This window comes from Nerophis ophidion, linkage group LG03, assembly GCF_033978795.1.
Source record: "Nerophis ophidion isolate RoL-2023_Sa linkage group LG03, RoL_Noph_v1.0, whole genome shotgun sequence".
NCBI lineage: Eukaryota > Metazoa > Chordata > Actinopteri > Syngnathiformes > Syngnathidae > Nerophis > Nerophis ophidion.
In genome coordinates, this window is record NC_084613.1 from 10676346 (window position 1) to 10690408 (window position 14063).

General features: G+C 33.9%; 1 protein-coding gene across 2 annotated transcripts in view; it reads right to left on the bottom strand.

The window, feature by feature from the left end:
• The window catches only part of rfx4 (regulatory factor X, 4), a 98462-nt gene that overhangs the window by 63613 nt on the left and 20786 nt on the right, over positions 1-14063 (bottom strand). Inside the window, exons 2-5 of one of the 2 annotated variants that reach the window (XM_061893681.1) lie at positions 12072-12170; positions 11911-11971; positions 9697-9820; positions 975-1036 (exon numbers count right to left, since the gene is read on the bottom strand). In XM_061893681.1, coding sequence (XP_061749665.1) covers positions 975-1036; positions 9697-9820; positions 11911-11971; positions 12072-12170 — 346 coding nt within the window. Of the gene's footprint in view, positions 1-974; positions 1037-9696; positions 9821-11910; positions 11972-12071; positions 12171-14063 lie in introns of those variants that run through there. The other variant, XM_061893680.1, reaches the window with a different exon arrangement.

Here is a 14063-nt window from a genome sequence, read left to right on the forward strand (position 1 = left end):
AAACTGCTTGTAACTTCCGGTAGGAATGTCGTAGAGACATGAAACAAAAAACCTCTATGTAGGTCTCACTTAGACCTACATTTCATTCATTTACATTCTTCAGTAAAAATCAACAGGAAGTTGGCAATTACTCCTTCAAAACAAAAGTTTTGTAAAAACCTGTCACCTTTTTTCAAACATTATCTCCTCTGAGCGCGTTTGTTGTGCCGGCTTCAAACTCCCACAGGAAAGAGAATGAACCCTTCTGATTAAAAGTTGCGGAGATAGTTTTTCTAACTGCTCCGGTTTTGATTTTACGAGCCTTCAAAGAACGGCTGCGCTAATGCCGTCTCAAAATGGCCGTTTAAAAGCAGGAAGCACCAGCGTGACCACACAATGCAGAGAAGGTAGGTAACGTGCGGGTAAAGATATGTTGACTGGGTGAAAGAAGGAGTCACTAGTTTGACTCCAGGATACAGAGAAGGTAGGTAATGTGCAGGTAAAGATATGTTGAATGGGTGATGGCAGGAAGCACCAGCGTGTATGGGTGACAGAAAGAAGCACCCGTGTGACCCCAGGATGCAGGGAAGGTAGGTAAAGTGCAGGTAAAGATATGTTGAATGGGTAAAGGCAGGAAACACCAGCAAAAGTCGGTCCCGTCCATCGCTGCTTGCAGCTTTAATTTTGGTTGAGTTTTCCTTGCCCTTATGTGGGCCTACCGAGGATGTCGTTGTGGTTTGTGCAGCCCTTTGAGACACTAGTGATTTAGGGCTATATAAGTAAACATTGATTGATTGATTGATTGTGACCTCGATTATTCATTAATTTGAAAACATGAGTATTTATTGTACCACCAAAGCTCAACTTTAAATATAGTTAAAGAAAAACTGGATATACATTAGTAATGCTTGTGCAGCCCTTTGAGACACTTGTGATTTAGGGCTGTATAAACAAACATTGATTGATGGATGTCATGTTTTGGAGGTGCAACTCACTTAGACTGGCCTCTAGTTCCAAGTCGCCTGGTGGTTAGTGCAGGGAACTGCTGCCTTATAATCTGTGAAGTGACAAAAAACCAAAAAGAAACCTTAAAAAAGAGAGAAAAAAAAAACACTTTCTTGTTGAGTCATACATTTCTTAGTTGTATTTCTTCCCCACTTTTTTTTTTTTTTTTGTCTACCGGGTCGGGCTCCCGGTGCAGGAACTTTAGCAAACAGTGTCGCCGGCTATTGTGCGGCGTGAAAATAGAGGGCAAGCTGTGAAGTTTGTGTCAGGCCCCTGCTTGATAAATGAGCAGACGGGCCACCCCCCCACCCCCTCCACATTTTTTTTTTTTTTTTTGTCCTGAATCAATGAAGCCTTCCTTAAAGGACACCCCACACCGCTCCAGCCACTGATCTAACATTCCGCAACATCTCACCCTTCCAAATGTCCTTTAATTACACATTAATCCCGGCCCCTTCTCTTTTTCAATATCTTCCGACAGGATCCTCAGAAGAGAGGGGTGGGGTGCGTTTTTTTTTGGGGGTGGGCGGGTGTCTTTCTCAGGGTTGTGGGAACTCAGCAAAGTCCATCTCTCGGCTTCACACTGAGGGGCCGAGCTCAAGCTGCAGCGGGGGAATCGTCGACTGTCGCCATTTAACGCAAAAACCCCACCCTAAAAACAAATTAAGCTTTACGCCTATTTGGGCATGAGGCCGAAGCAAAAAACACATTTCGGCCAAACCGTTTAGAAAAACATTTGTATGCACGGACAACATTAAAAACATTTAGTATGTGGAGTTCAATGAAGTAAAGACAGTCTGCTAACGTGATCCAGTTGAAGAAACTGTTGTTTACAAAGTACAAAGATGACAAACAACTTATTGACCATTAATTTTGGGGCGGTGTAGCTCGGTTGGTAGAGTGGCCGTGTCAGCAACTTGAGATTTCCGGGTTCGATCCCAGCTTCCGCCATCCTGGTCACTGCCCGGGCTTATTTATAGGTCAAAAAATCCTGCAGCCATGTGTCTTGTACAGTGCAGAATGTATACTGTGGTGGGGGAAATAATCCTGAGTTTTTTAATATGGATGAGATAGACTTATTAAACCTTAAAAACAGAGCAAAAAGAGACAAACTCTAAGTTCAAACTAATAAGAACAAACTAGAAAAAAATTTTGTCGCATGCTTTTTGTTTTTACAGCGTATGAATGCGCATTGTGTCCTGCGTCCTGATTGGCTAAGGGACTGTAGACCATTGTCAATCCATCTTCTTCATTTTTTTTTTAAATTTAAATTATTTATTTATTTGATCTAATTGATATTTGTGTCTACTTTTTTTCTGTAGTGGGGTAAATAATCCTGAACATGTTTTTAATATGGAGGAGAGAGACTTATTAAACCTTAAAAACGTAGCAAAAAGAGAAACTCTAAGTTCAAACTAATAAGAACAAACCAGATTTTTTTTTTTGTCGCATGCTTTTTGTTTTTACAGCGTATGAAAGCACATTGTGTCCTGCGTCCTGATTGGCTAAGGGACTGTAGACCATTGCCAATCCATCTTCTTTATGCCATGTGTCTTGTATACTACAGAATGTATACTGTGGTGGGGGAAATAATCCTGAACAAGTTTTTAATATGGATGAGACAGACTTATTTTGGAAACAAATGTCCTCTCGCACCTTTAAAATGCAGGACGATTCCAAAAGTGCAGGATTTAAGGCCCAGAAAGATGGTGTGACTCTGGTTATGTGTGGAAAACCCGGGTTTATGTATAAGTCAAAAAATCATAGAACCCTAAAAAATTTAAACAAAAAAACATAGCAAAAAGAGACGAAATCTAAGTTCAAACTAATAAGAACAAACCAGAATATTTTTTTGGTCGCAGCTTTTTTTCTTTACAGCGTATGAATGCGCATTGTGTTCTGCGTCCTGATTGGCTAAGGGACTGTAGACCATTGTCAATCCATCTTCTTCATGCCATGTGTCTTGTATACTACAGAATGTATACTGTGGTGGGGGAAATAATCCTGAACATGTTTTTAATATGGATGAGACAGACTTATTTTGGAAACAAATGTCCTCTCGCACTTTTAAAATGCAGGACGAATCCAAAAGTCCTGACCCAGAAAGATGGTTATGTGTGGAAACGCTGTGGGCTTTATGATCAAACCTGGGGCTATTTATAGGTAAAAAAATTCTAGAACCCTAAAAAAACGAAGCAAAAAAGAGAACCAAAAGTTATTTTTTTGGCCTTTTGACTGAAATTTTAATCCAATTGTATATATATATATATATATATATATATATATATTTTACAAGTGGGTTTACATGCATCGATTTATTTTATCGTATGCTATATTTTTCCGAAATGTTAACAATATTTTATTAGCATTTTTATGGCATTTTTCAGTGACTACTGCACAAATCTTCATGGATTCATGGAACGACTCTTTTATACCAGCATATATCTGCCTTCTTCTATGAAATTTTTGTCCAATGAGAAGCATGAATCTCCTGCAGTTGAATATTTTTGTGATTAAAAAAAAAAATTAAATTATTTATCCAGGGTGTACCCCGCCTTCCGCCCGATAGTAGCTGAAATAGGCACCAGCGCCCCCCGCCACCCCGAAAGGGAATAAGCGATAGAAAATGGATGGATGGATTTATTTGATCTAATTGATATTTGTGTGTACTTTTTTGGGCTCTCAAAAAAGATTTGGTTCGTGTCTTACACTAACAGCAATGTTTTGTTTCTTTGCGAAATACGCAAAAACGACTATTTACTGCCAGGACACTTTTTGGGGCCTTCCGTTTAAGTGAGAATCTGGATAAAAGTGCAGATACAGGATTTAAAAAAAACCCCAAAAACTAAGGAGAATATTCAAGCCCGTATGGACTAAGAACGTATAGCGTGTTGATCCACAGTATTCCGATGACTTGTAATGATCAAATGGTAAAGTGGTAGAGCGGGCCCTCTGTGATGCCAGGCGACCCCGGGGGAAAATGCTTTATCAGTATCATGCTTCAAACCCCACTTCCAAAAGCTATGCTCTGCAAAATTTGCTCGTTGTAGCCATTAATCCTGACTTTTTTATTTTTTAAATTGGCACAAATTGTCATCTTTATTTTGTAAGATTATATACAGTACAGTGCAGAATGTATACTGTGGTGGGGGAAATAATTCTGAACATGTTTTTAATATGGATGAGACTGACTTATTTTTGGAAACAATTGCCCTCTGGCACCTTTTATAAAATGGACGAAGCCAAAAGTGCAGGATTTAAGGCCCAAAAAGATGGTTTGACTCTGGTTCTGTGTGGAAAATACTGCGGGCTTTACGATAAAACCCGGGCTTAATTATAGGTCAGAAAATCCTAGCGCCCTAAAAAAACAGTTTTTGATTGATTGATTGATTGATTGAAACTTTTATTAGTAGATTGCATAGTACAGTACATATTCCATACAACTGACCACTAAATGGTAACACCCCAATAAGTTTTTCAACTTGTTTAAATCAATTCACGGTAAATCATGATCTTTGGTTTCATTCTTTAATACATTAGTGTGCTGTATTTTTTTTTTTAAATCCACCAAAGTTTGAACTTTAAGAGTGTTTAAACGAGAGAAATGTGAGAAAATTTTAATGTCTGTCTGGGAAAAGTTGATAAAGCGTGTGGTTAGGGGTTTTACGGACTTAAAACATATATATCGTATTTTTCGGATTATAAATCGCAGTTTTTTTTCGTAGTTTGGCCGGGGGTGCGACTTATACTCGGGAGCGACTTATGTGTGAAATGATTAACACATTACCATAAAACAGGGGTGTCAGACTAATTTTATCTCAGTGGCCGCATGGAGGAAAATCTATTTCCATGTGGGACGAATGGATAAAATCGCGGAATAACTTGAAGATGCAACTACGACAACTTTAGATTGTTTTCTTTGTTTCACTTCGGCCCAAAATAAAAGAAGCACATTCTGAAAACGTACACACATCACAAATAATTGACAAAACACTCCAAGTTTCTTGAAAATTCCGAAGGAAAAAATTGGTGCAGTTTCAAAAACACCATGAAGAAGACAAAGAATTTAGAGTTAATCTCAGTGTGTCTCTACAGAGCAATTCAACTTTAAGTCACAGCCCATATAGGATTGAACGAAAAACGAAATAAAGCATTAATAAAAACGACCATCAACTACCTCATTTGTCATTGCCACATAGTAATCCTATGCTAACCCAAAAAACCAAACAAACTGACATATGAATTCAAGAGGGTTGAGTTACTCCCTTCCATCTAGGGATCACTGCGTATCCATAGAAAAATAAAAGCTCTGCACAGTGTGAACAGTTTCAACAAACCAAAAATAAAAACTTAAAAGACTGACAGTATTGCAGTAAATCTCACTTTGTTCACTTTCTTTAAATTTAAAATTTAGTTCAATTTGTTTTGCAATGGGTCGAGGGGAAGGATTCGCAGCCATGCTTTATTGTGTACCTCTTGTTTGGTAAACTTGCTAACCCCCGGTATAAACAATTTGCTTGCCTAACATAATTTCTATTGCGACATCCAGTGGACACATATAGAACAACACTTTTTTTTAAAATTAAAATTGCAACTTAATTTTACACATAGCAAACTCATCCCGCGGGCCGCATGTTTGACATCCCTGCCGTAAAATATCAAATAATATTATTTAGCTCATTCACGTAAGAGACTAGACGTATAAGATTTCATGGGATTCAGCGAGTAGGAGTGACAGATTGTTTGGTAAATTTATAGCATTTTTTATATGTTATAGTTATTTGAATGACTCTTACCATAATATGTTACGTTAACATACCAGGCACCTTCTCAGTTGGTTATTTATGCCTCATATAACGTACACTTATTCAGCCTGTTGTTCACTATTCTTTATTTATTTTAAATTGCCTTTTAAATGTCTATTCTTGGTGTTGGATTTTATCAAATACATTTCCCCAAAAATTGCGACTTATATGTTTTTTTTCCTTCTTTATTATGCATTTTCGGCAGGTGCGACTTATACTCCGAAAAATACGGTAAGAAAGGAAAAAACATATACTACACAGCAAGGGTTCTCAACCTTTTTTTAGTGATGTATCCCCTGTGAACATTTTCTTAATTCAAGTACCCCCTAATCAGAACAAAGAATTTTTGGTAAAAAAAAAAAAGAGATAAAAAAGTAAAATACAGCACTATGTCTTTAGTTTCTGATTTACTAAATATTATAACAGTGCAAAATATTGCTTATTTGTAGTGGTCTTTCTTGAACTATTTGGAAAAAAAGATATAAAAATAACAAAAAACCTGTTGAAAAATAAAAAAGTGATTCAATTATAAATAAAGGTTTCTACACATAGAAGTAATCATCAACTTAAAGTGCCCTCTTTGGGGATTGTAATAGAGATCCATCTGGATTCATGAACTTCATTCTAAACATCCATCCATTTTCTACCGCTTATTCCCTTTTGGGGTGACGGGGGGCGCTGGCGCCTATCTCAGCTACAAGTCGCCACCTCATCGCAGCATTCTAAACATTTCTTCACAAAATAATAAATCTTTAACATCAATATTTATGGAAAATGTCCACAAAAAAATCTAGCTGTCAACACTGAATATTGCATTGTTGCATTTCTTTTCACAGTTTATGAACTTACATTCATATTTTGTTGAAGTATTATTCAATAAATATATTTATAAAAGGATTTTCGAATTGTTGATATTTTTCAATAAATATATTTAAAAAGGATTTTTGAATTGTTGCTATTTTTCAATAAATATATTTATAGAGGATTTTTGAATTGTTGTTATTTTTAGAATACATACTGTATATTTATAAATGATTTTTGAATTGTTGCTATTTTTCAATAAATTTATTCATAAAGGATTTTTGAATTGTTGCTATTTTTAGAATAAATATATTTATAAAGGATTTTTGAATTGTTGCTATTTTTCAATAAATATATTTATAAAGGATTTTTGAATTGTTGCTATTTTTCAATAAATATATTTATAAAGGATTTTTGAATTGTTGCTATTTTTAAAATAAATATATTTATAAAGGATTTTTGAATTGTTGCTATTTTTCAATAAATATATTTATAAATTATTTTTGAATTATTGCTATTTTTCAATAAATATATTTATAAAGGATTTTTGAATTGTTGCTATTTTTAGAATAAATATATTTATAAAGGATTTTTGAATTGTTGCTATTTTTCAATAAATATGTTTATAAAGGATTTTTGAATTGTTGCTATTTTTAGAATAAATATATTTATAAAGGATTTTTGAATTATTGCTATTTTTCAATAAATATATTTATAAAGGATTTTTGAATTTTTGCTATTTTTAGAATAAATATACGTATAAAGGATTTTTGAATTGTTGCTATTTTTGGAAAATATATATTTATTAGAAATTTTTGAATTGTTGCTATTTTTCAATAAATATATTTATAAAGGATTTTTGAATTGTTGATATTTTTCAATAAATATATTTATTAAGGATTTTTGAATTGTTGCTATTTTTAGAATAAATATATTTATAAAGGATTTTTGAATTGTTGCTTTTTAGAATAAATATATTCATAAAGGATTTTTGAATTGTTGCTATTTTTACAATAAATATATCTATAAATGATTTTTGAATTGTTGCTATTTTTAGAATAAATATATTTCTAAAGGATTTTTGAATTGTTGCTAATTTTCAATAAATATATTTATAAAAGATTTTTGAATTGTTGCTATTTTTCAATACATATATTTATAAAGGATTTTTGAATTGTTGCTATTTTTAGAATAAATATATTATAAAGGATATTTGAATTGTTGTTATTTTTAGAATAGATATACTTATTTAGGAATGGCGTGAGGCAGTTGGGAGAGTGGCCGTGCGCAACCCGAGGGTCCCTGGTTCAATCCCCACCTAGTACCAACTTCGTCACGTCCGTTGTGTCCTGAGCAAGACACTTCACCCTTGCTCCTGATGGGCCCTGGTTAGCGCCTTGCATGGCAGCTCCCTCCATCAGTGTGTGAATGTGTGTGTGAATGGGTGAATGTGGAAGTAGCGTCAAAGCGCTTTGAGTACCTTGAAGGTAGAAAAGCGCTATACAAATACAACCCATTTAATTGTTGCTATTTTTAGAATAAATATATTTATAAAAGATTTTTGAATTATTGCTATTTTTCAATAAATATATTATAAAGGATTTTTGAATTGTTGCTATTTTCAATAAATATATTTATAAAGGATTTTTGAATTGTTGCTATTTTTCAATAAATATATTTATAAAGGATTTTTGAATTGTTGCTATTTTTCAATAAATATATTTATAAAGGATTTTGAATTGTTGCTATTTTTCAATAAATATATTTATAAAGGATTTTTGAATTGTTGCTATTTTGGAATAAATATATTATAAAGGATTTTTGAATTGTTGCTATTTTTCAATAAATATATTTATAAAGGATTTTTGAATTGTTTGCTATTTTTCAATAAATATATTTATAAAGGATTTTTGAATTGTTGCTATTTTTGGAATAAATATATTATAAAGGATTTTTGAATTGTTGCTATTTTTCAATAAATATATTTATAAAGGATTTTTGAATTGTTGCTATTTTTCAATAAATATATTTATAAAGGATTTTTGAATTGTTGCTATTTTTCAATAAATATATTTATAAAGGGATTTTTGAATTGTTGCTATTTTTCAATACATATATTTATAAAGGATTTTTGAATTGTTGCTATTTTTCAATAAATATATTTATAAAGGATTTTTGAATTGTTGCTATTTTTCAATAAATATATTTATAAAGGATTTTTGAATTGTTGCTATTTTTCAATAAATATATTTATAAAGGATTTTTTGAATTGTTGCTATTTTTGGAATAAATATATTATAAAGGATTTTTGAATTGTTGCTATTTTTCAATAAATATATTTATAAAGGATTTTTGAATTGTTGCTATTTTTCAATACATATATTTATAAAGGATTTTTGAATTGTTGCTATTTTTCAATACATATATTTATAAAGGATTTTTGAATTGTTGCTATTTTTCAATAAATATATTTATAAAGGATTTTTGAATTTTTGCTATTTTTAGAATAAATATATTTATTAAGGATTTTCGAATTGTTGCTATTTTTTCAATAAATATATTTATAAAATATTTTTGAATTGTTGCTATTTTTCAATAAATATATTTATAAAAGATTTTTGAATTGTTGCTATTTTCCCCCCAAAAATATTTATAAGGGATTTTTGAATTGTTGCTATTTTTAGAATATTTTTTAAAACATCTCACGTACCCCTTGGAATACCTCAAGTACCCCCATTTGAGAACCACTGCTGTACAGTACTGTATATGGAAAAAAAAAAAACATTATAAATGAAAAGAACAACCTGTAAATGAAAAAAACATGCACAGTAAATGGAAAAAAAACAAAAAAAATAAATAATTGGCGAAAACACACAAAAAAAAGGAAAAAATAAAATACAATACTACTACACGGATTTCACCCAAAGCGGGTATTTTTTGGAACGTAACCCCCCCAGTTAAACGTGGGAATACTTTATTATTATTATTTTATTTTTTTTCAGGCAAATTGATGCACTTGAAGTCTTTTCAAGGTCAAAAAAGTTATTCTTTGTTGTAAGTTGATTCCTGTTTCTCTCCTTTGGTGTGAATGAAGACCAGGTGTTACCTTCCCAAAGCTGGCGGCATTGACGGGCTGCGTGTCGTGCTTCTCGCTGAAGTCCAGGTAGTGCATGTAGAGGGCGCTCCTCGGGATGCACACACCTTCCGCTATCTCGTAGTTCTCCTCCAACCTGGACCGGACAAGACAGATCATGCATTTGTTTGGAGTGGCGTTCTGTATGAAAAGTGCACTTTAATTTAGTGTTGTTTTTGATATGTCATCTTAGTGTCATCATGCACAAACGTGCACTTTAATTGTTTTTAACTATTGTACTGCCGTTCTGTACAAAAAGTGCACTTTTATTTTAGTGTTGTTTTGATAAGTCAACTTAGTGACATCATGCACAAAAATGCACTTTATTTGTTTTAAACTATTGTTGTGGCGTTCTGCACAAAAAGTGAACTTTAAAATAGTGTTGTTTTGAAATGACATCTCAGTGACATCATGCACAAAAGTGCACTTTGTTTTAAACTATTGTAGTGGCGTTCTGTACAAAAATTGCACTTTAATTTAGTGTTGTTTTGATATGTCATCTTAGTGACATCATGCACAAAAGAAAAGTGCGCTTTATTTGTTTAAAAATATTGTAGTGGCGTTCTGTGCAAAAAGTACAATTTAATCTAGTGTTGTTTTGATAAATCATCTCAGTGAAATCATGCACAAAAGTGTACTTTGTTTTAATTTATTGTAGTGGCGTTCTGCACAAAACGTGCACTTTAACTTAGTGTTTTTTTGACAAGTCATCTCAGTGACATCATGCACTAAAGGGCACTTTATTTGATTAAACTATTGTAGTGGTGTTCTGTACAAAAAGTGCACTATATTTAAGTGTTGTTTTGATAAGTCATCTTAGTGACATCATGCACAAAAGTGCACTTTATTTGGTTTTAACTATTGTAGTGGCGTTCTGTTTAAAAAGTGCACTTTAATTGAGTATTGTTTTGATATGTCATCTTAGTGACATCACGCACAAAAGTGCACTTTATTGGGTTTTAAACTATTATAGTGGCATTCTGTGCAAAAGTGCACTTTAATTGAGTGTTGTTTTGATAAGTCATCTTAGTGACATCATGCACAAAAGTGCACTTTATTTGTTTTAACGATTGTAGAGGCGTTCTGTACAAAAAGTGCACTTTAATTTAGTGTTGTTTTGATATGTCATCTTAGTGACATCATGCACAAAAGAGCACTTGAATTGTTTTGAACTATTGTTGTGGTGTTCTGTACAAAAAGTGCACTTTAATTTAGTGTTGTTTTGATATGTCATCTTAGTGACATCATGCACAAAAGTGCACTTTATTTGTTTTAACGATTGTAGAGGCGTTCTGTACAAAAAGTGCACTTTAATTTAGTGTTGTTTTGATATGTCATCTTAGTGACATCATGCACAAAAGTGTACTTTGTTTTAATTTATTGTAGTGGCGTTCTGCACAAAACGTGCACTATATTTAAGTGTTGTTTTGATAAGTCAATCTTAGTGACATCATGCACAAAAGTGCACTTTATTTGTTTTAAACTATTGCAGTTGCGTTCTGTACAAGAAGTGCAATTTAATTGAGTGTTGTTTTGATAAGTCATCTTAGTGACATCATGCACAAAAGTGCACTTTATTGGTTTTTAACTATTGTAGTGCTGTTCTGTACAAAAAGTGCACTACAATTTAGTATTGTTTTGATAAGTCATCTAGTGACATCATGCACAAAAGTGCACTTTATTTGTTTTAAACTATTGCAGTGGCGTTCTGTACAAAAAGTGCACTTTAATTCAGTGTTGTTTTGATATGTCATCTCAGTGACATCATGCACAAAAGTGTACTTTGTTTTAATTTATTGTAGTGGCGTTCTGTACAAACGTGCACTATATTTAAGTGTTGTTTTGATAAGTCATCTTAGTGACATCATGCACAAAAGTGCACTTTAATTGTTTAAACTATTGCAGTGGCATTCTGTACAAAAAGTGCACTTTAATTTAGTGTTGTTTTGATAAGTCATCTTAGTGACATCATGCACAAGAGTGCACTTATTTGTTTTAACTATATAGTGGCGTTCTGTACAAAAAGTGCACTTTAATTTAGTGTTTTTTTGATACGTCATCTCAGTGACATCATGCACAAAAGTGCACTAAAAGCAGATATATATGGTGAATCGTGACATGGCTTAAAATGACTTTGCCACACTAAAGTAGACACAAAAACAAAAAACAAAACAAAAAAACACGTACCATTCAAGCGTGGCTGGCGTGGAATGCGGCTTGGATGCTCGGTTGTTCTCCTTCTCTTCATCTGCAACGGTTAGGGGTCGGGAATGAAAAAAACATCACAACAGTTACATTTCCGCATTAAAATGTGAACTTTTTTTTCTTTTTTTTTTTTAAATTTGTGCCGGTTTCTCTTACGCTCGTCGGTGACATGTTGCCCAGAGACACGTGGCTGGAGTAGCGCTTGATCTCGCTCTCGTTGAGGCATCGCTCGATCCAGCTCTCTAACACATAAAGAAACAAAAGTTTATGGACACTTCTCTCAGGCGTGCAGGGGAAGCCTCAAGGGGCTGCGGTGCTCTATTTGAGGAGACACGGCAGGAATCCGGTCGGTATTGTCCCCCAAATTCGAAAAAAAAAAAAAAAACACCCTCCCCCCCGGCCTTGGGTAGACCAAAAGAGTGCACCCCTGCGCACATTTACCACCATTGTGCAACCTTTTCAAGCAGGGAGAGACGTGCCAGCAGCGTTTTAATGGCACGCAAAATGTTGCAAAAACTCCCCCTTTTCTCTCCCGGTGATGTGATGTGACAAGCAGGGTGGCTGTTTGCGGGGGCGGGGGGGGGGGGGGGGGGGGGGGGTGGGGGCTCCCCAGGGGGGTCACCACCGATATCGCGAAGAGTTTTTTCCCCCCAGGTGGCGTACACCTCCGTACGACTTCTTACTTGGGTTATTATTATCATGCATGAATGTAAGTACATTTAGCAATGCCTCTAACTAGGGCGATACGGCCTTCTTATTAATATCGTGATATCTTTAGGCCGTGTCACGATACACGATATATATCTGGATTGTTTTTTTGCCTTAGCCTTGAATGGAGACTTGATGCATATAATCACAGCAGTATGATGATTATGTGCACTAAGATGACATATCAAAACAACACTCAAAGTGCATTTTTTGCACAGAACTCCTATGCAGTAGTTTAAAACCCAATAAAGTGCACTTTTGTGCATGATGTCACTAAGATGACGGATCAAAACATGACTAAATTAAAGTGCACTTTTTGTACAGAACGCCACTACAATAGTGTAAAAACAAATAAAGTGCACTTTTGTGCATGATGTCGCGAAGAAGACAGATCAAAACAACACTGAATTAAAGTGCAGTTTTGCACAGAACGCCACTATAATTGTTAAAAACCAATTAAGTGCACTTTTGTGCATGATGTCACTAACATGACATATCAAAAAACCGTTAAATTAAAGTGCACTTTTTGCACAGAATGCCAATACAATAGTTAAAAACCGAATAAAGCGCACTTTTGTGCAAGATGTCACTGACATATCAAAACAACACTCAATTAAAGTACACTTTTTGCACAGAACGCCACTACAATAGTTAAAAATAAATAAATTGCACTTTTTGTACAGAACGCCACTACAATAGTTAAAAACGAATAAAGTGCACTTTTGTGCATGATGTCACAGAGACAACAGATCAAAACAACACTGAATTAAAGTGCACTTTTGTGCATGTCACTAAGATGACATATCAAAACAACACTGAATTAAAGTGCACTTTTTGCACAGACGCCACTGCAATAGTTTAAAACAAATAAAGTGCACTTTTGTGCATGATGTCACTAAGATGACTTATCAAAACGACACTCAATTAAAGTGCACTTTTTGTACAGAATGCCACTATAATAGTTTAAACCCAATAAAGTGCACTTTTGTGCGTGATGTCACTAAGATGACTTATCAAAACAACACTCAATTAAAGTGCACTTTTTAAACAGAACGCCACTACAATAGTTAAAACCAAATAAAGTGCACTTTTGTGCATGATGTCACTCAGATGACATATCAAAACAACACTGAATTGAAATGCACTTTTTGCAAAGAAAGCCACTACAATAGTTAAAAACAAATAAAGTGCACTTTTGTGCATGATGTCACTAAGATGACGGATCAAAACAACACTCAATTAAAGTGCACTTTTTGCACAGAACGCCACTACAAAAGTTAAAAACAAATAAAGTGCACTTTTGTGCATGATGTCGTTAAGATGACAGATCAAAACAACACTCAATTAAAGTGCACTTTTTGCACAGAACGCCACTATAATTGTTAAAAACCAATTAAGTGCACTTTTGTGCATGATGTCACTAAGAT